The sequence below is a fragment of the Rhea pennata genome, chromosome 8 (assembly GCF_028389875.1).
Source record: "Rhea pennata isolate bPtePen1 chromosome 8, bPtePen1.pri, whole genome shotgun sequence".
Classification (NCBI taxonomy): domain Eukaryota; kingdom Metazoa; phylum Chordata; class Aves; order Rheiformes; family Rheidae; genus Rhea; species Rhea pennata.
The window spans coordinates 38695-64292 of NC_084670.1; the positions used below are offsets into that span (position 1 = coordinate 38695).

General features: G+C 47.0%; 1 protein-coding gene and 2 long non-coding RNA genes across 4 annotated transcripts in view; 1 reads left to right on the forward strand and 2 right to left on the reverse strand.

The window, feature by feature from the left end:
• Positions 1 to 6816: 6816 nt before the first annotated feature.
• Positions 6817 to 8743, reverse strand: LOC134143364 (uncharacterized). 2 transcript variants are annotated; one of them, XR_009959090.1, is made up of 3 exons: positions 8449 to 8743; positions 7308 to 7458; positions 6817 to 6936 (listed from the first exon to the last, which is right to left on the reverse strand). It is a non-coding gene; the product is annotated as an uncharacterized LOC134143364 (long non-coding RNA). The 2 variants fall into 2 exon arrangements; XR_009959089.1 differs by having other exon boundaries at positions 8135 to 8743.
• On the forward strand, positions 8688 to 11303 carry LOC134143361 (uncharacterized). The gene is made up of 2 exons (XR_009959088.1): positions 8688 to 9024; positions 10945 to 11303. It is a non-coding gene; the product is annotated as an uncharacterized LOC134143361 (long non-coding RNA).
• A 796-nt stretch (positions 11304 to 12099) lies between these two features.
• Positions 12100 to 25598, reverse strand: part of MSH4 (mutS homolog 4) — a 31625-nt gene continuing 18126 nt past the window's right edge. The window contains exons 10-20 of the mRNA XM_062581246.1: positions 25286 to 25350; positions 24580 to 24749; positions 22875 to 23011; positions 22367 to 22470; positions 21405 to 21529; positions 17362 to 17562; positions 16416 to 16534; positions 15756 to 15884; positions 14516 to 14690; positions 12764 to 12852; positions 12100 to 12423 (exon numbers count right to left, since the gene is read on the reverse strand). Coding sequence (XP_062437230.1) covers positions 12238 to 12423; positions 12764 to 12852; positions 14516 to 14690; positions 15756 to 15884; positions 16416 to 16534; positions 17362 to 17562; positions 21405 to 21529; positions 22367 to 22470; positions 22875 to 23011; positions 24580 to 24749; positions 25286 to 25350 — 1500 coding nt within the window. The 3' untranslated portion in view covers positions 12100 to 12237. The remainder of the gene's footprint in view (positions 12424 to 12763; positions 12853 to 14515; positions 14691 to 15755; positions 15885 to 16415; positions 16535 to 17361; positions 17563 to 21404; positions 21530 to 22366; positions 22471 to 22874; positions 23012 to 24579; positions 24750 to 25285; positions 25351 to 25598) is intronic.

Below are 25598 nucleotides of genomic sequence, written 5' to 3' on the forward strand. Positions count from 1 at the left end.
GGTGCTGCTCCCACAGAGTCACCAGATGCGGAAAGCATTACTGGAAAAGGCTCGCCTTGTCCTAGCAATTTGCGGGCAGGAGATGCTAATTCATTCCACGAGGCTTTAACGTCTCCTCCACCTACGGGCTTCCTCCTCCCCCAGATGCCATTGCCAGGTAACTAGCTGCGGGTTGCGCTAACTGAGCCCTCCGAAAACGACCTCTTCGTTTTACAGGGCGCACGCTTTCTCTCTCTCTCCCTCTCTCTCTGTTTTCCCCTCTCCCCCTCTTTCCTTTTCTCTCTTTCTCTCTCTCCCTCTCCCGTAACTCTGGCTGCTTCACCATCGTTCCCCGAAGATAACGATTTGCTGCCCTGCAGCTTTTAAAAGAGGACGTTTTGTAGGCATACAAAGTCACGCACCCAGAAATACACGTACGGAGCAGACTTGTTTGGGAGCTGCACAGGCCTCCCGTTACACGTTGGTGACCTATTATTCCGATCGCTCTTAACGGCGATCCTGCCTAGTCGGGAGGAACGGGTTTTCCTTTGGGGGAGACGGGGACAGCTCTCAGCCGGTCCCGGTTGATTTTATTACTTCAGCTTGCTTACGTTTTCCTGGTCTCTTCTACTTCGGCCGCGCCAATTAACCTCAAAAGCGTCACGCCTTTCCCCTTCTATCCACGCGCGTGCGATAACAAAACAAAATAGAAACGACCAAAGCAAAACTAAAGCAGATGCCGCTAGCGATACCCACGGGGGAGGAACGGCTTGCTTGGGCCTCGGCGCTGCCTCTGGGAGGCCAAAATAACTAACAGTCACTGTCGAGAGTTACCTTGACTTGCCCGTGGCGGAACACCTGCCGCTACCCTGGCAGCTGCTGGGGATACCGAGGGTCCGCTGCGTTTCTGCCTCCTCGTTTCAACCCCGTCCCTTGGGTATTAATCCCCTACACGCCGTTCGTCCGGCTTCCCTCTCCGTCAGCATTTGCTGTCGTTGGTTCCAGCTCTGTAACAAAGAGAGAAACTGGCATTTTGCTGGCAACGAAAGGCTTAGATTTACGCGCGTTCTTTTTCTCTTTACTGTGTCCCTGTTTTTTTTTCTCCCTCCCTCCCCCATCCCCCCCCCCCCGAAAGGAAAGGGCTTAATACAGCACTTTGTATCACACAGTACAGGGTAAACTGTTTGGAAACGCTGCATACAGCCAACAGGGCTAGGTTATTAGACAGGCAGGCGCATCACCTGACACTTACCTACGCCGCCTTCCGTGAAACCTTGTTTTTATTCCGCTTCGGTATTATCGTTACTGCTCCGCATCCTTTCTCAAAGCCTTGCACGCACGCACTTAACCGAGAATTCTCTCGGCCCTTAACTACACGGAAGAGCGACAGCACTCGACGTGCCGGTCTCTCTTTCAGACCTATTACCTTCTCGATACAGCTCCCGGACTCCCGTTGCGCTCGGATGCTCGCCTCACAGGTGGCGACCAAAGCGAACGGCTGGGTCGCTGGGTCTAGCCGCTTCTCTTGGAGATGCCCCCTTCCGGGGACTACCCTGCCAGACAGACCGAGAAGGCTGATGAGGCCACGAGGGTACCGGGTTTTAGACACTACTTCCCCGAGGCCCCGAGGGTGACAGACGCAACCGCTTCTCTTCACGTTACTCACAGCCACGTTCATCTATTACTTAGGACAAAACCGGTTCTACTTTAAGAGGGGACTGTTGTTCGCTTAAACTTTGCAGAGAGTCCATAACCTGCTACGCATCCTCTCTAGTCCCTTCTGCTTTCGCAATGCCCGTGGTAAGGAAAGGCTGTTATTGATAGCACCCATTCTCCCGCAGGCCGGGGTAAGCCATTTCTCTGCTCTGAGGAGGTGCCTGAAAAAAGCCAGGCTCTTTTCTGTAGCATCCCTGGGGCTTCCCAGGGCCCATCAGTGCTCTCTTAGGCTTTTCCTGAGCCTTTTATTTTACTAGGCGACTCCTTAGCCTGCAGTTTCATGTTAACGCTCCCCTGAAGTATTGCGCACAGCGCAGTTATCCCAGACCAGCCGCATCTTGCGCCTACAGAGAGTTCCGAGAGGCGGCTCAGGCGAAGAGAGGGAAAAAATCGGTTTGGCAGCTGTGCCGTCACCCGTCAACGTTTCTCAGGCTGTGCCTGGCTGGGGGCGGGGGCCTCAGGAGGCTCTGGGAGCCTCTTTCTTCTACCCATCCGCCCGCTTGCCCGGCCACGCTTCTCAAGCGAATGACTTGGGGCTGCGCTCACCGCGCCCGACCCGAGTTCTCCCTCGGCCGCTTTGGCGCAGAGGGTTCAAGCCTCCCGGGACTCAGCAGCGCTCCGGGGCCCGCCTGCGGCCCCGCTCCTCCGGGCTGCGTCCCGAGCAGCTGGGCAGGAGCCGGGGCCCTAAAGGCGACACGTGGCGAGGGGGTTCGGACCCGCGCTGCGGCACACGCGGCGCCGCGCAGACCCCGCCCGGCGCTCCCGGCGGGGCCGAGCCGGGCCCCAGCCCCCGCCGCCCCGAGCCCCGCACCGCCGCCTCCGCGCAGCCACGGCCTCAGCGAGCAGGCGGCAGCCCGACACCCACGGCCACCCGAAGGGGCGCGCTCGCCTCACGGGCACCCCCCGCTCCTCCACCTCAGGCAGCCTCAGCCCGCCGCCGCCGCGCGAAAGCTCCGTCCCTGCTCGCCGCCATGCTGCTCCCCGGCGCCGCGCATGCGCCGCCCGCCAACCGGGCGCAGCCGCAGCAGCGGCCCGGCGGTCGAGCACCGCGCATGCGCCGGCTGCGGCCGCGGCCGCGGCGGGAGGGGCGGAGGGAGCGGGGAGGAGGCGAGAGCCGGGGCGGCGCTCTCGCGGCTCCCGCGTGCGAGCCGCAGGGCGCCGCGGCCCCGCGGGGCTCGCCCCGAGCGGCGAGCGCCCCGAGGCTGCTCTGCCCGTGCCCGAGAAACCGACGGGCATCAGCGAGCGGGCTCCGGGGCCGCTCCGGTGCGAGAGTAGCGCGGAGCAGCTCCGGGGCGGCACTGGCCGTCCCCGCGACCCCAGGGAGCAGCGATAAGGAGAAGCGCCCTGCGCTACCGGTCCATGAGCACCGGGAAGGGGCGAGGAGCCGGGCCCGTGCGCTTACCTGCGGCCGAAAGAGCGGAGAGGCGCGGCAGTGCGCGCGTCTGCTGCCGGCGGTATTCTCCGCACGCAGGGGAGGCCGGGGGGGGCGGCAGTACTGGCTTCTGGACCCGCGAGAACAGCCGTGAGCGGGGCGGGAGGGAGTGCGCATGCGCGGCCCGGTTTCGGGTGCAGTACCTCAATGCGGACATTTGAGGGCAGCAGAGAGCGGGGCGGGAGGCAGTGCGCATGCGCGGCCCCGTTTCGGGTGCAGTACCGCAATGCGGACAGGCGAGGGCAGCAGAGAGCGGGCCGAAGGGAGTGCGCATGCGCGGCCCGGTTTCGGGTGCAGTACCGCAATGCGGACAGGCGAGGGCAGCAGAGAGCGGGGCGGGAGGCAGTGCGCATGCGCGGCCCCGTCTACGGCTGCAGTACCGCAATGCGGACATTTGAGGGCAGTAGTGAGCGGGCCGAAGGGAGTGCGCATGCGCGGCCCCGTCTACGGGTGCAGTACCGCAATGCGGACAGGCGAGGGCAGTAGTGAGCGGGGCGGGAGGCGGTGCGCATGCGCGTCCCCGTCTCGGGTGCAGTACCGCAATGCGGACAGGCGAGGGCAGCAGAGAGCGGAGCGGGAGGCTGTGCGCATGCGCGGCGGCGTTTCGGGTGCAGTCGAGCACTCTCGAAACGAGGGGACGGTAACGAGCACTGCAGCGGGCAGGGCGTAGGCGCTTTCCCGCCTCAGGTGCGCGCCTGCTTTTTTTCCGACCCTCGAGGGCAGCGGTGAGCGCGGCGGAACGCAGTGCGCGGGCGCCTGCCATATCTGTTGCAATACCGCTTTATCGACGGGCGAGGGCAGCAGTGAGTACGGCGGAACGCAGTGCGCATGCGCTGCCCCGCAGTAACGAGCGCCTGAGCAATATGGCCGCGCGGCAGCGCAGCGGCGAAAGAACTACCGCTGCCGGCATGCCGCGCGGCACGAAGATGGCGCACCGGAAGCCCAGTGTCGGAAGACTACCGCTCCCGGCGTGTCGCGCGGCACGAAGATGGCGCACCGGAAGCCCAGTGTCGGAAGACTACCGCTCCCGGCGTGCCGCGCGACACGAAGATGGCGCACCGGAAGCCCAGTGTCGGAAGACTACCGCTCCCGGCGTGCCGTGCGGCTGCCGCGCAACGCTCCAATAACTTTGGCCCTATGGCCGGCCCGTCCCGCGCCGTGCCCCAATACCCTCCGGCGCTCCCGCGACCGGACCCGCGGCAGTTCCGACACCGCCTCCGCCCCTTCCCCGCAATCCTGCCTAGGGCTTCCCCTCAGCTCCCTCCTCCCGCTCCCACACGCGATCCCCAGCTGGCCCAAGACGCCCCCCTCTTGCGCCCCCCCCACCCCCGCGCGCACCCCCTTTCTCCCCGCCCTCCGCAGCCCCGGCGCACCCCCTGCCCTCCCGCAGCCTCGGTGCGCCGCTCTTCCACCCCCCCCCCCGCCAGCGCGCACCGCTTGTGCCCCCCCCCCCCCCGCCCCGCACGTTCCCATCCGCGGGGGCACGCGCCGGACCCGCGGCGCGGACCGACCCCCCTGACACCCCTCACCTCCTCCGCGCTGCAGCCGCCCTGCCGCTTCCAGCGGGTGCTGCTCCGCACCCCGGTTCCCAGCTCCCGGACTGGCCCCGGCGCCAGCTCGCCCCAAACGCTGCTCCGCTCCTGGCCAGGGCCCACCCCCGCCATCGCCAGCAGCGCCCCCCCCGGCCCCCCCCGGGCCGCCTCCCAGCCCCGGCTCCCGCAGCCGCAGCCTGTCGGCAAGGGGGCGGCAGCAACGGCCCTCAGCCCCGGCGGGGGCTCCCAGGGCACCAGAGGCACCCCCGCTCCCGGGAGCGGCTCCCTGAAAGCTCAAGGCAGAGCCCCGGAGTGCACGGGGAGCAAAAGGGAGCGCTCGGGGCACAAGGGAACCGAGCGGGACCTGTGGGGGCCACAAAGGTAGAGAAAAGGCGACGACAGAGCAAATGGAACGATTCTGGGGGCACCGAAAGGCAGGAGGAGGGCCCTGGGGGGCACTCGCCAAACTCTGCGGCAGACGACAAAGCTAAACGGAGAACTCTGGCGCGGGCCGCAAAGCAAACGCAGGGCCCCGAGGCACACGGGGGCCTTGGGGGCAGCCCAAACCGTGAACTGAAGGCTCCTGAGGGTACCAGAGGGCAAACGCGGGGCTCTGGGGCAAACCAAAACACAAACAAAGGGCCTCGGGGGCACACCATCAGGCACCTCACAGGGCTCAGCGCGGCTGACGGCACGGCGCCCGCAGGCTCTCCCCGTTCCCACGGGCGCTCCCAGCTCCAGGCACGCAGGGAGCAGCCCGGCGCCCTCACGCAGTGGCCCTGGAGGGGCCCTGGCTGCCCCCACCACGATGGGGATCGCCTCCCGCCCAGAGTCCCGAGGGTCCAGGCCACACAAGGGCGATTCCCCACGGCCCCGTCAACGGCACCGAGCTCCCCGGGAACCGCAGGCGCTCCGAAGCGCAAGGGGCTCGGCCGCCGGCTGCGGGCCCCAGGCGCAACGCGTAACCCTCTCCCCCCGGGCATCGTCCTCATGGCAAAGGCACAGCCAGAACCACAGGCACGAGCGCAAAGAATTAAAGCAACCGTTTATTGTTTTGCCGTGCAGAAACACCACCTGGGAGCGAGCCAGCCACCGAGCTGGAAGCCGGCACGCTTTCCCTTACCTTGTGACACCCAAAGAGTCCTCACCGGCGTCCGTCCGTCGGGGAAGGGTCAGCTCCCGCTGCCGCCCTTGACGCGGCAGGTGTCCGAGTAGCCGACGACCTACCCCTTCCGCTTTCACCTTCAGGGAGAGCACTCAGCTCTGAGAATGGAGAGGACGACGCCTGAGCTCGCCTGTCTGCGCGCTTCTGCCCTGCGCCAGGCTAGAGCCCTGCAGGACGCTCGTTGCCCAGCGCTCGGCTCGCCCGTCCCATCGCCGGTCTCGGTGGCACGGGCCTGGGCCGCACGAAGCCCAGCCCTGAGGTCTGCGCGCAGAGCCGAACGCTGGGTGCAGGGGAAGGTTACAAACCCAAAGGAGGGCGGGCTGGACGAGGAGACGGGGAACGGAAGCGGACGGATCCGCACAGCACGGACAGCCCTCGCCATGCTCCGAGCCCGCTCGCCTGCCGGGCTGCTCGCCTGTTTGCCTACAGCTCCGGGGCGTCCGCAAGAGCCGGGGCGCACGCACAGGCCCAGGCTGGAGAGGAGCCTTGTGTTCCGTCACGGCACTTGACTATTCCCCGTGCGCTAGCCCCTTTCAGATGCTTAACCCCAAATGCTCTCAGCCCTTAACAACTTCAGTACCCTGGGCACCTGGTTCGTCCACGCTCTCAAACCCTCCTTGCTCTTTCCTGTCCTGTTTGAAACTCTCCCAGACCGCCCCCACCCTCAGACCACTGTCCTGCAAACAAATCAAGCCACCGAGGTCACTGGGAGATTCTCAGTTCAGTGTTCCTCCCTCCCCTCCCCTCCCCTCCCTCCCCAAGCTTTCGCTATAGCTCCCTAAGCCGGGCAGAACGCAGATCCTCCCTTAAGCACCCCCGTAAGCGGTTTTTATTCCCAAGTCGCTCTTACGACATGAGGCAGCAAAGCAAGGCAAAGACACGTGGGGTCGCAGCTTACCCATGTAGCCGCAACAAAGTCTTGTTTTAGGCCTCGCTGCTTCTTCCAGGTGAGCAGACCAAAACACTGCTCCACGCAGGCACCTAAGGCTTCACACAGACCTGGTGGCTCTGCTAGCAACAGCAGCGCCATAGCGACCGGGCCACCGGTTGTGGGGTTTGTTAGACGCTGAGCTAGGCGACCCGTCCTTCAACTGAGACTAGAAGCAGGTGTGCTGCGAGAAACAGAACAAGAACGCAGAATATGAGCCAAGCAGATAACCGTGGTGTGTGCTTGTGAGAAAACTGTATCAAGGGACATAACCAATCGCTTTAGCAGCTGGAGCGCGTGCTTGTCGCTGTATACCCAATCACCGCACTGTGTCGCGTGCACAACTCGTGCTTACTGTATCGATAGATATATTTTGCCTTCTGACATGGATAAACGTCTTCTGATCAGAACCTATCAGGAGTCCGTGCAATCAACCCCTTCAACCGGTCACTATCCCCCTATCCCCCCCCCCCGCCGGCCCCCGCCCCCCGCCTCCTCTGCTGCTCCGTGAACTGCAGCTTACTACTCCACGGTTCGGGTACGGACGCTGCCAACCTTCCTACTGTCAAAGGCTCCTCGTCAGCAACAGGCAGAGAACTCTCCAAGACCGGCATTCGGATTCTCCCGGCTGCTCTCGGCGCGTCACCTGCCGAGGTCGGAGGGCGGCAGCCTGCAGTTCTTCACGACGGCCCGTCGTCGTTCCCTGCTGTTCAGAATGCCGAGGATTAACGCAATTTAGAAACACAAAAATACTACCGCCGTACGGCGTAAAGCCGAGCTAAAGTTTCCGCAACCTCTCTGCGTCCGACAGAACGAGCCACGCGCGTCAGCGCCTACAGCTCGAGGCCGCCGACCCCTCCCGGGCGACGTTCTTCCGGCAGGCTCCCTCCCCGAGCGCCTCGGCCTTGCCTAAGGGTCTCCCTCGGGACATTACAACTTAGCCAGCCAGCACCTGTCGACGCAGGCACCGTAAAATCCATCACCCTACGAAAGTACGGAGCAAAGCAAAGCTCTGCGGAAAATCGTAAGAATCCAAAGGTGCTTCTAAGCACAAAAGCAGCTCTAACGCAAACGCGCGCGCGCACGCGCGCAAGGTAAACGAGAACGCGCAACCCGCAGGTACCGCTTCCCCCAGCCCTGCTCTGGGGGCTACGACGACACTCGGGTTTGCTGCGAAAGGGAAGTTAGACTAAGTAGCCGCTAGATATTAATCTGTCAGAAACCTTCTCTGTCCGCATTTTTGGGCGCAACGTGCTCTGCCCCTCGGTCAACGCAGACACGCGCAACATCCCCTTCCTGTAACACCCGCACAGTAACCCCCTGCTCGTTAAGGTTAGTGCTCATCGTGCCGCTCGGACACATGATCCCCTGCCTGGTGTTACCACTTTAGAGGGCCCGTCCCGCGCCGTTCTCCAATACCCTCCGGCGCCCCCCGTGACCGGACCCGCGGCAGTTCCGACACTGCCTCTGCAGTGCGAGGGCAGCAGTGAGCGGCGCGGGGGGGGGGCAGTGCGCATGCGGGGCCCCGTTTCGGGTGCAGTGCTGCGTCGTCGAAACGCGCGGACGGTAATGAGCACGGCAGCAGACAGGGCGTAGGAGCTGTTCCGCTTCAGGGGCAGTACTGTTTCTTCGACCTTCGAGGGGGGTGGAGCGGAGTGCGCTGGCGCTTGCCATTTCGGTTGCAATACCGCCTTACCGACACAGTAGGGCAGCAGTTAGCAGGGCGGAACGGAGTGCGCGTTCGCTTCGCCGCTTCCGGTGGTGTGCTGCGTTGTCGGAACGCGAAGGCAGCAATGAACACCTGAACGACATGGCCGCCCGGAAGCTTAGTAGGGAAAGAACTACCGCTCCCGGCGTGCTACGGGAGCAGTGCCGGAAGACTACCGCTCCCGGCATGCCGCGCGGCAGTAACATGGCTGACCGGAAGCCCAGTGCCACAAGACTACCACTCCCGGCGTGCCGGGCGGCTGCCGCGCAACTGTCGAACGACTTCCACCCTATGGCCGTCCCGTCCCGCCCTGTCCCCCAATGCCTTCAGGCGCTCCCGCGAGCGGACCCGCGTCCGTTCCGACACCGCCTCTGCCCGCTCCCCGCAATCCTGCCCGCCGAGTCCCCTGACGTCCCTCCCCCCATCGCAGTCGCCATTCCGAGCCGGACCAGGACGCCCCCGGGATCCGGCCGGCTGCGTGGGGGACGTGCGCGCGCTACCGCCGCGGCCTGGTCGACGCGCCGCCGCTTCCCGCAAGAGACAGAGCAGGCTCTGCCCGTGGCCGTGCGTTGCGGCGGGTGTACCGGGCGGCGCCGGGGCCGCGGGTCTCGGGAGCGCTGGGCCGCGCGGGAACCGCCCCGGGGGGCGCCGGTGCCCGCAGGTGGAGGCGGCGGGCGCCCGGTGCGGCCACCCGGGCCCTGCGCCGAACGCAGACGGCTGGTGTGGGTTAGGTTTCCCCTTTGCTAAATTGCTGTTCTGCTTGTGTAATTCCGGGAGGCGTCACAACCTGCTTCAAAACAACTGCTGTCAGGAAGCCTGTAATACAGCCCTTGACTGACAAGTCTTTTACGCTGCTTGCACGGCAGTCCAGCATTCCCTTCACCCAGTACCTGGCTGTGATCTCAGTGGCGGCGTAGTTCTTACTGGCCTCTAAACTGTGTTGTATTTTTTCTATCTGTACTAGCTGCAATTGATCCTGTAGTTATCTTCTGCTTTTTCCTCTCTTCTGATATTTAGGGGGCATAGGTGTTAGAATAACCCAGAATGCAGATGAGTTTTTCTCCACTGAAATACAACTTCGAAAGGGTGAATTTCTTTCCCTTGCACTCTAGTTCTCAACGGTTGGTTTTCTTTGTACTTTGCAAGGTAGCCTGCTTACTCCGTGGAACGTCGGTTGTCCCTGCAGAGACTGATGTCAAGGCTGAGAGTGATGGACAGGGAACCAAAGGACAGTAGGAAATGGGAAGCTCAGCAAAAGCCTCAAAACTGAGCCTGCTTCTGAAAATAGTTAGATTATATCATCAACATATGAATATATTCTGTGAGAACTGGAAGCCTGGGTCTGGATGTTGGGGAGCTTTTAGTTTTAACTGTGTTCTCACCTTACTATAGATAGTTAGAACAGCTAGATTTTAGGCTTAATACATTCAGGTTTGTCCTGAAACACAGTATTGTCCTATTCTTGGCCTATTGTCCTGTCTTGGTCCTATTCTGCCTTGGACTTATATGTAAACCTCCAAAGCAGAATTGCACTAGGCTGTTTTATTTTCTTTCTTTATTGAAACTAGAACAAAAAAGGGTGTGATTTGCTTGTTTTTGCAGCTTCATCAGGATGACAGAAGTGTATTTATCAATTTCCAGAACTGGGTTAAAAAAAAAAAAAACTTTCTGAACTGTTTATTGGCTTGGTTGGAGAATGGAGACTGTGAGAAGAATGAGTTTGGCTGATGCTATAGTAGCCAAACTGAGAAATCAAAGATGTACGACTGACTGAATGGGTCAGAGTTGTAAATTAAAGACTTTGGGGTAGAGAAGTCAGGAGTGGTGACCTCACGTGTGCTTGCTGAGAAGGGAAAGGAAAAAGGAGCTGGTCAAGAACAAACTATTAAGGGTAAAAATGGGAAGCTGGAGTAGGAGCCTTTGGACACACAGTATGATATCAGGCCAGGGATAGTATTATTCCATAGTGTGCATGTGTAAGAGATGCAGCAGGGCCTTGAAGCACAGTAAAATCCAGGACTCTTCAAGAAGGTGTCTATGGAAGGTACCAGGCTTGTTCCACTTTTTATTCCATACCTCAAGAATCACCACCAGAAAAGCAAAGGCAAGAAGGGTAGAAGTGGATCCTCTTGGAAGTAAGTAGGGCTCTGATGCTGGTTGCTAAGATCAGGTTTGGCTGAATAATGAGAACGCCAGAATATTTTGTGCTCAAAAACACATTCTTGATGATTAGGGACTGTGATGGTTCTCAAGTGATTCCAAGGGAAGATTTGCTTCTGCTTTTGCAGTTTGAGGCTATACTGTGGTTTGAGCTTGTCTTTGAGAAATCAGGATAGGATGCAGCAGGAAAAGTTGGAGTACATGTCTCAGGACAGTGAAAGATGGCCTGGAATTTGGCAAGAGATGCTGGGAAGGCTGAGGAAGCAAATACATGGCAATTTGAGATCTGTAAGATTTTTTTGTTTGTTTTCTTTTCTCATTCAGACTCCAAAATAAACCTCTGAAGGAGTTGAACAGCTCTGCACATAATGGAACTGCCTCAGGGAGCCAGGGAAGAGCCCCAAGAACTGGCCTTTCTTGTGTTGTGATGGCTGACTGCAGCAGGGAGATGTGCACCCCGTTCAATTAGGGTCTGAGGCCAATGTTAGGTGTAATCTGGTTCCTCCTGTTAAGAAATCTGAACACAAAATACTTATTTATGCCATGACCCTCACAGGGTTAGACAACAAATACAGTATTGCTGATGGATTACAGTGATGTGACTGGCAGTGTTTGAGGCCTGAAGACACCTGAATTGTGATTAATAACTGAAATCAATAAAAAACTAGGTTTAGATAACCAAACAGTGCACTTAGAACACATGTTCTTCTGTTGCAGCAGAATGTTTACTAAGATACTTTAAAAGGAAATGTAATTATAAATTGCTATCGTTTATAATTTCTACACTATAAATTATACTATATTACACATTTTATACATATGTATATATAAAAGGAAATATATACGATCTTTTGGCCAAAGTTAGTTAGAAGGAACTGAAGATAAAAAGATAAATTCCTGCAATATGGAATACACGGGTTCAATCACTCAAAGTTATATCAAGAAAAAAAAAATCAATGAGGAAGGATATTCAACTTTTTTTTTTTCAATTTATTTTCTAACTTTCTACTCAGGATTTAATCAATTGTGTCAATATCACAGTAATTTGCCATTACTATGTTACTGCCTGCTGGAGAAACAATAGTCTTGGACTGTCTATCTGATGTTGGATTAAACTTAAGGACTTGGAGAGCTGGAATCTTCCCTGAGTTAGGGAGCAGCAGGATTTGTGCATATACATTCAATAGTACAAGTAGAACTTGCCTAACCAAGAGAAATGTACCATCTGTTTCACAGACTGCTTTCTCTTAGTAACGATCTTACCTATCATATATAAGATAACCCTATAAAACCACATCTATGAAGTGGAAATTACTGAGTAATTACTATACACAATTCTTTGTTTCTCTTAAAAGAGTGAAAGGGATATAGTTTCATTTTAATAAGTAATTGTTCTTCATGCAAAGTAAATACCTTTTATTTCAGATATGTTTTTGAGGGGAAAAAACACTGCTAGTACATATCTAGACATGAAGAATATGGTATTTCAGTACTGAATATGATTTAGACTAAGAATTCAGAAATTACAAAGAGATGAAAAACTACTTTTTAATGCTATGGAAAGGAGTAGAATCATCTTGCTATTGTAAGAATTAGAGCAACAGCATATTTTACACATTACTGGTGCTTATCACTTCGTTCAGGTGCAGGACAGTTGGCTTCATATTTTTTCTTCAAGCCTTTCAAATATATTCGCAAACTGTCTGGATCCAGTCGAGAATTTCTGGCAGTCTGAACCAATCTCATTGCTAAATGATATACAGCTCTTTGTTTCATGGTCTCAGGAGTGCTTTTCTGTCTATGCTGTTCTTAAAGACATTAAAATGTAAAATCTATGGCATTCTATTGTTAAAGTACTAATGCTACCTATTTTCTGGCCCATTTCTGCTGATTCATACCATGTGTGCATAACATTATTCCCAATACTCCTTAACACTAAGGATGTCAGCTTTTAGCTGCCACCTGACAGTGGCCTTCAATGCACTCTTACAACTGTTTCCAGAAATGCAAATTTTACTTTCTTGATAATTTCTATTTGCATAAAGCCACATGCAGTGCTTATCCTATATCCTTTCAGAAATCATGAAAATACGTTAGAATTTTGTAAGACCTAATTACACTATTATAGATTACTACTACATACCAAAATTTGTCTTGCGATATGATTTGTCATCTCCTTTGCATCCAAAATTATTGATGGTGGTAGAGAAGAAACTTCCGCAGCTTTTAATCCTAAACATAGAAAACATATCAGTATTTTTGGTTGTTTTGTTTCCTTTTCCCTCTGCCTTCCCTGGTGTGTGCCAGAATTAGTTTAACTTGTTTTTACAGTGTGATTCTTTCTTTCTTTCTTCTTCTTTTTTTTTTTTTTGGTTAAAAAAAATCCTTTTCCTAAGTTTTCTCTTTGTAGCTGTACTAAATAATTCTAACAGCAGTATTGTTTATGAAATACAATGTCTATTCTGCTGCAATACTGCCTCTAAAATACACTTCCACATGAAGTTACTGCTGGTAATGCTTTAACTGGGCAAGATCAGACATGTTAGGGCTAAAGGAAAAAATGGCACAGTGTTGTTAGCTGTTTTCTAGCTTCCATTTATATTTTTCATTTAGCAGACCGGTAAAATATTGAGGTTGGGCTAAATGAGTTCTCCACTGAATCTTGGCATCCAGTCAAAATGGCTGCTATGTTCCAATTTGTACTCTGCTGTCAGCTGCCAAACTATCTCATACTCAGCATGAGAAGGATAGGTAAAATACTTGGTTCTGGCATAAAATGACAGTACTTTTGCCCGTGGCCTGACTGTTCAGAGAAAGTTTTTTGCTTTATCAAGTGCTTTAATGTAAAACATACAGGTTTAAGAGAAGTCTTTGCACACTTCATTAACTTTGCTCAGATAAAGATAAAGACAACAGGGACACTGAATTACTAAAGGTGTTTTTGGTTTTTTTTTGTTTTTTTTTAAGAAACTAGTCTGTAAATATACCATTTTTTTGGAATTAGGCTTGTCTGAAATTGACCATGTGTTCCAAAGCTAAAGAAACTTAGAACTGAAATTCTGATAAAAGAAATGTGTTTAGTCTGAAATTAATTCAGCCTTGAGTGGAATAATTTCAGTTATCACAGGATTGTAAAAATCGTGTGTAGCCAATTTCCTGTTGATTATATGTTACCTACATCAAGGATCCAACTACAAAATTTAGCATTTGGAAATGTGAATTTCTGTAACTCTTTAGAACTTTTAATTATGCCTCATTTTCATCCATTCATTGCTTTATTGGCCCATAATCATTTAATCTGTACAGTCTTCAGTATGATTTATTCTAAATTTAAAAGAAAGTGAGAACACTGGCACTTCAGTGCAACCTCTGAAAATAGAGTTAAGCTGACATACATTAAATTCATGTCATTTTAAAGAAAATTTGGTTCCCTTTTACTTAGAAAAAGCTTTGCCTTTTTTGATTAATTTGTGTATGAGTATTTATGAAAAACACAAGAGAGTTCTACATAACAAAACTCAGCACTCATAACTTTAAATTTCTACAGAACTTTCATTTTTTTTCCATTTGCAGAGAAGAAAGCAGGTCAAATACTGTGCACACTATGGCTTAACTCATGCAAATAGGGTAGATAAAATTGCTACAGACTCTACATGAAATTCAACAGTGAAAAGACCTTTTAGTCAAGTTTTCCATACTACCTCAAAGTACTATTTTCCTATGTGGTTACTTAAAGTATAAAAGTATCTGGAGGAAAATATTGATCTGCCATTTTTACTCTCTAACAGACTGAAACTCAGAAGAAATCTGGCAGCTGAAAAATATTAGATGCTCAATAACTGAAGATAACTTATATAATCTTTATTAACTTAAAAGTCATAACGGAATCCGTTACCATAGTTCTTTTCCTCTGTATATCCTTTAGAGAGTTTGTAAGTGTAAGCAATTTTTTCCTTGTTTCCAGCACTGCTTCTCACATGCTGCACTTCAAAATGGTAATTTTCCACATTGGGATATAAAGCATCTATATGACATAGTTCCAGGAAATGTGTAGCAAACAATGTAAAAGCCTAAATAAGGCAAGAAAGAAAGAAATCATATTTTGAAAGTGACCTTGCCATAAATTACAGTAAATAAGGGAAAAATAAATGATATCAGATGTTTGGGCCTTCCTCTGAAACTTTGAACAGCTACCTTTAAATTACAAAAAACAAAAAAATCACTAACGAAAATTAAAAACCTGAAAGAATGAGTTCTATGTGCATCTACTAAGTGCTGTGAATGCAGGCATGCCCTAATAAAATAATAAATGATTACAGACAACTCAGATTTAGTTTCAGACAGATTTCATCTTTTGGGGCCCTTTGTTTTCAATGTGAAATTAAACCAGCTGCTGAATATACTATGAGTCAGTTTAATTGTATAATTGGCAAGGATATCTTTTCTGACTCTGGATTCTCCCACTCTTTTCTCAACAGAAGAAAAAGAAACAGGAAATTCCTCATACTTACAAAACTTGACCAGGGTTATATTGAATAATTTCAGAAGACTGATTTCTCAAGGTATATTTTGCCTAAAGTGCAAGCTATAAAAAATATGTGAGCTTTTATAATTGAAACACAAAAGTACTCAAAATAAACTGAGAAACTGGAGCTACGCAGTTCCAAAAGCTCACAACAGCTTTTAAGACAGATTACATAGTTAGAGACAAAATTTCCAATCCATCTGGAAGTATTTTTCAGTTTTCTAAATAAGCCTTTAACTTGTGTGTAAGCAATTTTTAACTACTATTGTATTTCAGAAAGATAACAGCCAGGTGAAGAGGTCCTCCTTTAACATTCAAGCATATAAAGCTCTACTGTCTAAGCCAAACTGAAGAAATTGATTTAGTTTTTTTTCAAAATAGGAAGGCAAACTTCCAAAAAAGTTGGAAAGACATAGTGACCAGAACGACAGTGTATGTGCTTAGATAGGTGTCATATAGGTAAGAAGTTATCCACAACATTAAGGTTAGATTATAAGAAAACAGTATATTTACTTTCAATATGATGCAATAATTACAAGCTTTAATTTTGGTTCTGGATTTTTTTTTTTTTTTTTTTTTTTTTTTTTTGTTATTTTAGAAACAGGATTACCTTCAAATTCAACAGATATTCACAGGCAGCGTAACAAATGCCAATACCTTCTTCAGTGCTAGTACCTCTTCCAAGTTCGTCAATTATGATGAGTGATTTGTCATTAGCATTTTGTACGATGTATGTTATCTAGAAAAATATTCAGTTTGTTAGCATTGCTAGAAATATATTTTTTTAAAAATTGATGCTAACAGGAATATGTTGCATTACTCTGATGAAACTTAACTCTGAATTAAATCTGATCCACAAAATCCACAAGTCTTTCCCCTTCACAGCTTTCAAATAATTGTCAATTCAAAACAAGACAAGAATCATATTGTAGCACTCTTTCTCTTTTCAATTAAACATGTTTTCTCAAAGTCATGTTAGTTTGACATGGAGAACTACAATTGCTCAGACTTGAACAAATACTCTTTTAGAGTTTAAGAACCAGCAAAACATTGGAATTAGTGTCTAACGGACACTGACTTTCACTTGTACTGGGACCTTCTTAAAATACGCCTTTTTATTCTGTGGTTTATCATCCAGTTGGGAAATGAAGTTGAATTATTTTGTCCACTTTTGAAAAGTACTCTGTTTTAGTGGAAATAAAATTACGTAATTTCTATCAGCTTAACAGTAAAAATGGGCCTTGGACTCTGTAATAGCAGTGCTTAGTACCTCTTTCATTTCCTTCATGAATGTTGATGCATTTGTTTCTATATCATCGTCCATACCTATTCTGGTGAAAATTTGCTCTGCAATTCTGAAAGAACAATATTCTGCTGGGACATAAGAACCTGCAAAATAAAAAAAATCCAAGTTTACAAAAATACAATGACTAGAAGGGGAAGCCTGCCAAAAGACTATTCATAATCTCCTTTATTCAAATAAAGCTATCTTTTGTGAGCGCAACCCCTGAAGAACTTGCAGTTATTTGGTATTAGGTCCATAAGCACATCTTTTATCAATTTTATCCTGCCCTTGTAAGTAATTTTAATCAAATAGAGTAAGGGTCAGCATATTGAAGTCTTTCTCCTGCAATATCGCTTGAAAAATATCTTTAAGGTAAAAATTATGAAGGAATTTCAATACAGGGATATGTCTCAGATGCTCAGACTTTACAAAAACTTGTTTTACATTTATAATTTTATTGATAGAGCCTTGCAGTATTTATTCCTGCTTTTTTGGATGTAGTAGTTAATAGATAAATAATAAACTGCTTGGCACTGGCATGTATTATATACCTGAATTAGTCTCGAGTTTATCCATTCCTTTTTGATGACTAATATGTATACAGTCTGAATGGCATTCTTCCAGGACACTATCAGTTATGCATGAATTAGGGTGTTTCAGAGAATTAAAGCACACAATTGATAACATTCTCCTAAAGATAGAATGCTGCCAGATAGCAAAGGGGGGCAGCAGCATAATTCTCCAGTGGAGAACCCCAAATCTTTCAGCGGCCTCCATCAGCAACACAAGAACTGGTAGAAGCAGAAGACCTGTTACTGTTTAGAGAGAATACTACCCTCAAAGCCAAATCATTCAACTTTGTAAATAACTTTTACAGTACTTTTATTGTTTTCCAGTTTAAAGATTATTGATATGGTAAACTGCTGCTTACCAATCTGTGCCATAATTTGACAGAGAGCAATCTGTTTTAGATATGTTGATTTCCCACTCATATTTGGTCCTGTAATAATGATGAAACTGCTACCCTCTGTCAGATAGGTGTTGTTAGACACAGGTTTTTCCACAGCTATTTTTTCAAGAATAGGATGCCATCCCTGCTTGATTGCTAAAGTATCTGTAAATTCTGGACGAACTAAATAAGAAAAAGAACATAAAACATTACAGAGTTAATGTGGAAACCTTTAAGTTACTGAACTGTTGCACTTTGAAATAAAGTCATGCTTGCAGAACAGAAGTAAAATTCTGTGGTCCTGAAGCACTTCTAAGAGTTATCAACAATTTTCAAGTACAGATTATGACTGTTATACAAGTCTTCATGATCTATTAGTACGAAAAAAAAAATCCTAAATTAACCTTCTATGTTTGTGTTTGACAGTAAGTACTGTAAGACTCCAGTAATCAACAAAATTTGAAGAGTGAAACTTGAATTCAAACTGAAAACTTCAAACAGTTTTATACCTACTAGTATATGAACATACGAAATACAGGCATCATGAACTGTATCTGTTACTATTACGCAAGTACCTTATTATATAAGCACAAGGAACAAGGAAGTAGCATTCCTTCTCTTTTTGCTAGTATTTTATCATATTGATAATTTGGGTATATGCCATGCTTATATGGAGTCATTCAGTACTGCGACTATCTACATGTGTATCTGGCAGAATACTGGTTTTTTATTTGCAGTCTATCCCTTATGCCTCCTCTCTTTCTACGTCTAAGGCAGTACCCCAGGCTAACAAAGAAAGGTTGTTAAATTCAGTTAAATTCAGAACTGGAAAAAAAAAAACACAGTTTTTCACTTTTAAACAGTGGGCAACTCTAATTACCTGATGTATGCATTTAGTCATTTCATAGAATCATAGAATCAGTAAGGTTGGAAGGGACCTCTGGAGATCATCTAGTCCAACCTCCCTGCTCAAACAGGGTCACCTAGAGCATGGTAGACAGGGTTGCATCCAGGCGGGCCTTGAAGATCTCCAGAGAAGGAGACTCCACTACCTCTGTGGGCAACCTGGTCCAGTGCTCTGTCACTCTCACAGGGAAGAAATTCCCCCTCACGCTCAGGAGGAACTTCCTGTGCTTCAATTTCTGCCCATTGCCTCTTGGCCTGTCACATGGGACAACTGAAAAGAGTTTGTCCCCGTCCCCTTGACACCCTCCCTTCAGGTACTTGTACACATTGATAAGATCCCCCCGCAGTCTTCTCTTCCCCAGGCTGAACAGGCCCAGCTCTCACAGTCGTTCCTCATACGGCAGATGCTCCAGCCCTCTGATCATCTTTGTAGCCCTACACTGGACTCTCTCCAGTGGCTCCATGTCTCTCTTGTTTGGGGGGAGCCCAGAACTGGACACAGTACTCGAGATGAGGCCTCCCCAGGGCTGAGTAGAGGGGCAGAATCACCTCCCTCGACCTGCTGGCAACACTCTTCGTAATGCAGCCCAGGAGACCATTGGCCTTGCTGGCCACAAGGGCACATTGCTGGCTCATGGTCAGCTTGTCATCCACCAGCATTCCCAGATCTTTCTCTGCAGAGCTGCTCTCCAGAAGGTCAGCCCCCAGCTTGTACTGGTGCCTAGGCTTGTTTTTCCCCAGGTGCAGGACCCTGCATTTGCCCTTGTTGAACCTCAGGAGGTTCCTTTCTGCCCAACTCTCCAGCCTGTCCACATCTTTCTGAATGGCAGCACAGCCTTCAGGTGTGTCAGCCACTCCTCCCAACTTGGTATCATCAGCAAACTTGCTGAGGAGGCACTCTGTCCCCTCATCCAGGTCGTTGATGAAACAGTTGAACAGGACAGGACCCAGTACTGAGCCCTGGGGGACGCCACTAGCCACAGGCCTCCAACTGGACTCCATGCCACTGATGACGACCCTCTGAGCTCTGCCTTTCAGCCAGTTCTCAGTCCACCTCACTGTCCGCTCGTCTAACCCACACTTCCAGAGCTTCTCTAGGAGGATGTTATGGGAGACAGTGTCAAAAGCCTTGCTGAAGTCAAGGTACACAATGTCCACTGCTCTGCCCTCATCTACCCAGCCAGTCATTCCATCAGAGAAGGCTATCAGGCTGGGTAAGCAGGATTTCCCCTTGGTGAATCTGTGCTGACTACTCCTGATCACCTTCTTTTCCTCCATATGTCTGGAGATGACATCCAGAATGAGCTGTTCCATCACCTTTCGAGGGATGGAGGTGAGGCTGACCGGCCTATAGTTGCCTGGGTCCTCCTTCTTGCCCTTTTTGAAGACTGAAGTGACATTGGCTTTCTTCCAGTTCTCAGGAACCTCTCCAGTTCTCCAGGAGCTTTCAAAGATGATGGAGAGCGGCTTGGCAACAACATCCGCCAGCTCCCTCAGTACCTGTGGGTGCATCCCATCCGGGCCCATGGATTTGTGGATGTCTAGCCTGCCCAGAAGGTCTCTAATCCTATCCTCCTCAGCCAAAGGAAAGTCTTCGCTTCTCTGGACTTTCTCCCTCACATCCAGGCTGCAGGATTCTTGAGGGCTGCCCTTAGCAGTGAAGACTGAAGCAAAGAAGGCATTCAGTAACTCTGCCTTCTCTGTATCCCTTGTCACCAGGGCCCCCACCCCATTCAGTAGCAGGCCTACATTTTCCCTAGTCCTCCTCTTGCTACTGATGTATTTGAAGAAGCCCTTCTTGCCCTTAACATCCCTTGCCAGACTCAATTCCAGCTGGGCCTTAGCCTTCCTTGCTGCATCTCTACATACTCTGACTGCATACTACTGGACTGCCTGTCCAGCTCTGAATGGCAGCACAGCCCTCAGGTTTATCAGCCACTCCTCCAAGCTTGGGATCATCAGCATACTTGCTGAGGAGGCGCTCTGTCCCCTCATCCAGGTCATTGATGAAAAAGTTGAACAGGACGGGACCCAGTACTGAACCCTAGGAGACATCACTAGCCACAGGCCTCCAACTGGACTCCACGCCACTGATGACAACCCTCTGAGCTCTGCCTTTCAGCCAGTTCTCAGTCCATCTCCATGACCACTCGTCTAACCCACATTTAATGATGTGGAGGAGAGAATCAATTGGCACAGGGAACCAGAAGCTAAAAAAGAGTGTCCATGTCTTTTGGGTGGACACACACATGCATACCTATGTGCAGTTCTGCAGTTGTGGATTTATAGGAAAAGCTCAGCAGCTTTGGTCTCCTTACTACTGCTGAAGAAAACTTGTGCTCTTTTCTTTGGATGGGAAAAAGTGTGATGCGTTAAACGTATCTTCTGATTGCATTCTACAGCATGTGAAGATTCATGTAGCCCATTCTACAAAGGCAAAACCTGAACTGGAAGTTTCATACCTACATCAGTAGTGCTAAGCTAATAACTCCTTCTGAAACAGCTTCCAGACCTGAATTAGTATCTACATAGCATTGTACTCTACATATAAGCATCTCAGATCAGCATTAATTTAAGATACTGTCTTAAATTTGCAGAACTGTGCTAGGAAAGCAGGATGATCTTGTGATGATGCAATATACCAGAATCTTTGATCCAGGACATAAAAAACATGCAGGTAAACATACGATCCTGGATTCCTTAGAAGACTGATTCCCAGAAATGCCTAGTTGAAGCAGGTAAAAATAGACCCTTGTCTTCAGGGAAATACTTAATGTTCACCTGCTTATATTATGTTGTGCCCTTTTGGAACAGAAAAATCAAATATTCACAGATTTTATGCTTTTGAAATAGAATATGTTTAAACTGGCTATCTTGAAAAGATACTGGTTATGAAGGCTTGCAGCAGTTAAATGGCAGAATACAATTAATGGATACAGAAACAACATGACCACCAAACTGGAAAGGATACTAGAGCCAAATAGAGTGGGAGCCTACTGAGAAACAACAAAAAAAAATTTAGATGGGTGCAGCAATTCAGAACCAGAAAAAGCAGCCATGATATTCTCCAATAGTAGGGTCTTTATCTGGCCTATAAGAGAACCAAGGAAGAAACTTACCATAGTCAGATAGAGTACAGGCATGGGCAAATGAAAGCAGCATGTCCAACATCGACACGATGTCAGCTAGCTTGTACAGACAATGAATATATTCATAGATCTCGTTAAGTAGTTTACATACTATTCTGCAATAAGACCAATTTAGTTGTTGCACAGTACATACTGTCACTTTATACAGCTTACAGAAATAAAACAACAATTGATAATATTCATACTGCATATACTAGGACAGAAAGTTACTTCATGAAATGCAACTGACGTCTGTCAGATGCAGGCAAATGTGTAAATCTCTTTAAAGTGTATTAAGATCTCATACCATAATAACCACAAATCAAATTCTGTTATCAGACATATAGTTCAAATATCAACCAACTCATAAGAATGCTTCACAAAGAATAAAAATTTAACTGTGGATTCAATTATGTTTTATTAGCATCTCAAGTGTTAATGTATATTTGATTAATTCCCTTCGGCCTTCATGCTAAGAATGAAACCACACGGTCTTTAGAGTGAATTTCCATGAAACTGACATGCAAAACTAGACATAGTAAGTCTTATGATATAGACAGCATAAGACTTTCAAAAAATGCACCACAGTCAAAAATGCAGAAATAGACAGTTCTACTGTGACTGCAAGGAATTGATTTTAAGAGTGACTGCATTACAAAACTAATATATGCATTGAGTCATTTTTTTGTAAATAATTCACTCCAAAGAAATGTAATAAACGTGAAGGATATCTGTATTAATAAATGCCTACATATTTATAAACACATTTAATACATTACACATTTGAGTTATTTTTTCTCCCAGGAATTATACTTGATCAGTGTCACTGTGGATTGTTTCTGTAAGTGACTACAACTTAGTAATAAGATAGCATTAAGCAAATTTGTAATTAGCTGTTAATGAGATAAACCAGATGCAGTTAGCACAAATATTGAAGTTTTAAATGCTCTTACAAGTAGGTCATGTGATAAATTTCTCTGAGGGATTCCTGACATCTTTCATTCATTTTTATCAAGTCTGCTGAAGTAAAGTTGTATGTGTTTTTCATTTTAGTGACCTGCAGAGAATTCAAAACAGCAATCAAAACTTGCCATATAATCACAAACACAAATACCATCCAAAAAAGAAATTGGAAACAATATGGAAAACAAATGTAAAATTTAATACCTTGCTTTGATTTTCCTAGATAACTGCATTCTCTTTTAAGGATTTTTAATGAAAATTTATCAGCAAGATACAAAATTTATAATAGCACATTTTATGACTATATTTAGTCTAACTATAAATAGAGCAGGTGTAAAAACATACCAAACTATACCTTTATTTATTTCTGGCATTTTCACTGAAATTATTTTTTGGTTAAATTATTTTATACTGTATATTTTATTAATGTTTTATATACATTTTAATACCCATTAATTATACAAAAGTACTATAACAAAACATCTCTAGTACAGATACCTTTGTAAATTCTGAAGGAAGTTGGCCATTGGGTAACATGGAACAATCAGCATTCATCTGGATAAAAAATCCACGAGCAGAGCTGAAACTTGTTCTCATTGGTAGATTGTATTTTTCAGCAAGTTGTGTTATCAGACCTATGTATGACAAATAAAGACTTGACCAGAGTAAATTTTATACACATACACATTCATATGAGTAAACAGACATACTGTGAATGCGATTCATGTGTTGAAGGTGTGAAGTAAGTAACACATCAAGAGGTCTTAAAAGAGGGCTTCTGTGGAGTTAAAAAGAACTCAGTAACACAATAAAATCTGGTTACATAAAGCTACTGGAATAAAGTTCCAGTGGGCGATAGGATAACTTATGCATTCTTTAAAACCATTCCTTACATTTGACCAATTCATAGGGAGGCTTGGCTATGGAAAGGGAAGTTTCTTAAAGCACTTAGCTTCAGGTGATATTTAATCAACACAGAAGACTATAAACTCTTAATTAAAGCACTCAGTTTTTACCAGTTTATGATTACAGGCAATGTTTTTTTCCTTCACTGAGGTAAATACTTTACATTTGTAACCCCTCCCCTTAAAACCATGTTGTTGCTAGCTTAGAAGATGCTGGGTATGGGAAACTGTTGGATGACAGAAGGGTATGTACTACTAAATGCTGGGAATTCTGAATACTGCAAATAGGCTAATAATGTGGAAAGCCCTGTAGGAAGAAAAAAAGATAGGGTTACTTTGCACTGTTTCTCTGCTTGCTCATTGTTCTGTCTATGCTTGCCCATCTTCTGATGTTCCAACTACTCAGGACATAGAAGAGCAAGTTGGGCTGTTCTGGATATCTAAGTCACTTAGACTTTAACCCAGTAAAGAGGAAAAGAGAGAAGAACCCCTTTTGCAAACATGTGGGCTGCAGTGAAAACAGACAGGGGGAACACAGCTACCAAGTTTTGGAAGGTTTAGAAAATAAAAAACAGTAACACTTATGCTTTTCACTATGTACTATATAGAAGGTAAACCTAGAAGCAAACAGGAAGCTCAGAATATATTACAGATGCTAAAGTTTCTGGTAACTTGTTAATTATTTTTTCAATTAAATAGTAAACTAACGTTATTTAGCTAGAAATCAACATTTTACACTACAAAAAAGGTATGTTCCAAAAGATACATTTATTCCTTCAAATTTGACACTTAATGATAAACGGCAAGGTTACTAATGCACAGTAACAGTCATTATGCTAAAATTCCTTGCAGTTTGTTTTTCCAGCTCTTAATAGTTTGTTTAAAAAGCAGTCTACAGATGGATCAAGACTGTTTTATATAATGAACAGAATACTCACATATTTTCATTCAGGAAGCAAAAACTTTTTGTGCAGAATGTTTTAATTGGAATAGCTTCGTTATGATAGCTTAATTTTTTGTGTATTTTTAGAGGATAAAGAGCAAAAAAATTTTAAATAAAGGGATCACAATTGTTCTTATTTAAATAAAAATTGAGATTTTTGCGTACGAATGGAAAATCTCAGTAAATATCCCCAAAATATTTCAATTACTCACGACTGACAATCAATTTATACTAATACTCAATGCCATTTTCATTTGAGAAAGTTTTTATGATACACGTGATTATATGGCTCCTACATGCTAGACGCAGTATGTTTTGAATTCCAAGTACATACAAATCGTAAGTTTAGAAATACCTGCTATGTCATCAACAATTTCTGTGTATGTTCTACGAGCTATATCAAGGAATTCATTGACATTTGGCTTTACGGCATAGCATTTCTGGGTCCTCATATTCAGACATCCTTTTGTATACCGTGTATCATCATTAATTACCGTTGTTATCTTTTCAAGTATAATTCCAAACCTGCAATATTAGTTGTATCACAATTAAATTAGCTATATAATATTTTATGATTTGTACTTGCGTTATCATTCCAGAATTATAAATAATATTACAGATAAACAAAGCAAGTACACCTCTATGGTTAAAAACAAACAAATTGATTTTTACCTCAAAGTATGAATACCCTTAAATGTGATACAAAATGTCACTGAAGTCTTTGGCAGACAAATTATTTCTCAAATATAGGTCACAATTGTTTTTTGCGTTATTAAGGGGACTCAAGGAAACCTGCACTTCTGTGTTTTTATTATTTTTAATTGAGTACTTAATTTAAAAAATCTTGACTGTTATTCAGCAATCGCAACATGATAGGTAATTTTCTATTTTCCTTTATACACTATATTACTTGAAAATTTGAATTCTTAAAATTGGCTGCTTTTAGGTGAAACAGAGCTACAGCTATAACTAAAAATAAAGATTTAATATTTTTGATCTTACAGACATCTTCAAGGAAGATGAAAGTTTCTAACATACTAGCTAAAATGTTATTGTACTACCTTGAATCTTCAAGAGAACTGTAGTATGCTTTTAGCAGAGGTGTGCTGCAGTTTCTTAAAGCAGCCTGTTGAAAATTAAAATATGAACACAGTTACTTCATTTCACAGCCCTTTCAAAGGGCTGAAAGCTCTTGGATTCACTGAGACTTTGTAGGGGTTGCATGAGCACCTTAAAGAATTCAAGCAGGAGGCTCCATTAAATATTTGTTATAAAATCAATTATTCAGGTAACCATAGGAATCCAGTTGTTAGAATACATTGACTCATACATGTATTCAACTAGCTTAAGAATTAGCTTAGGTTATGTTGGTAG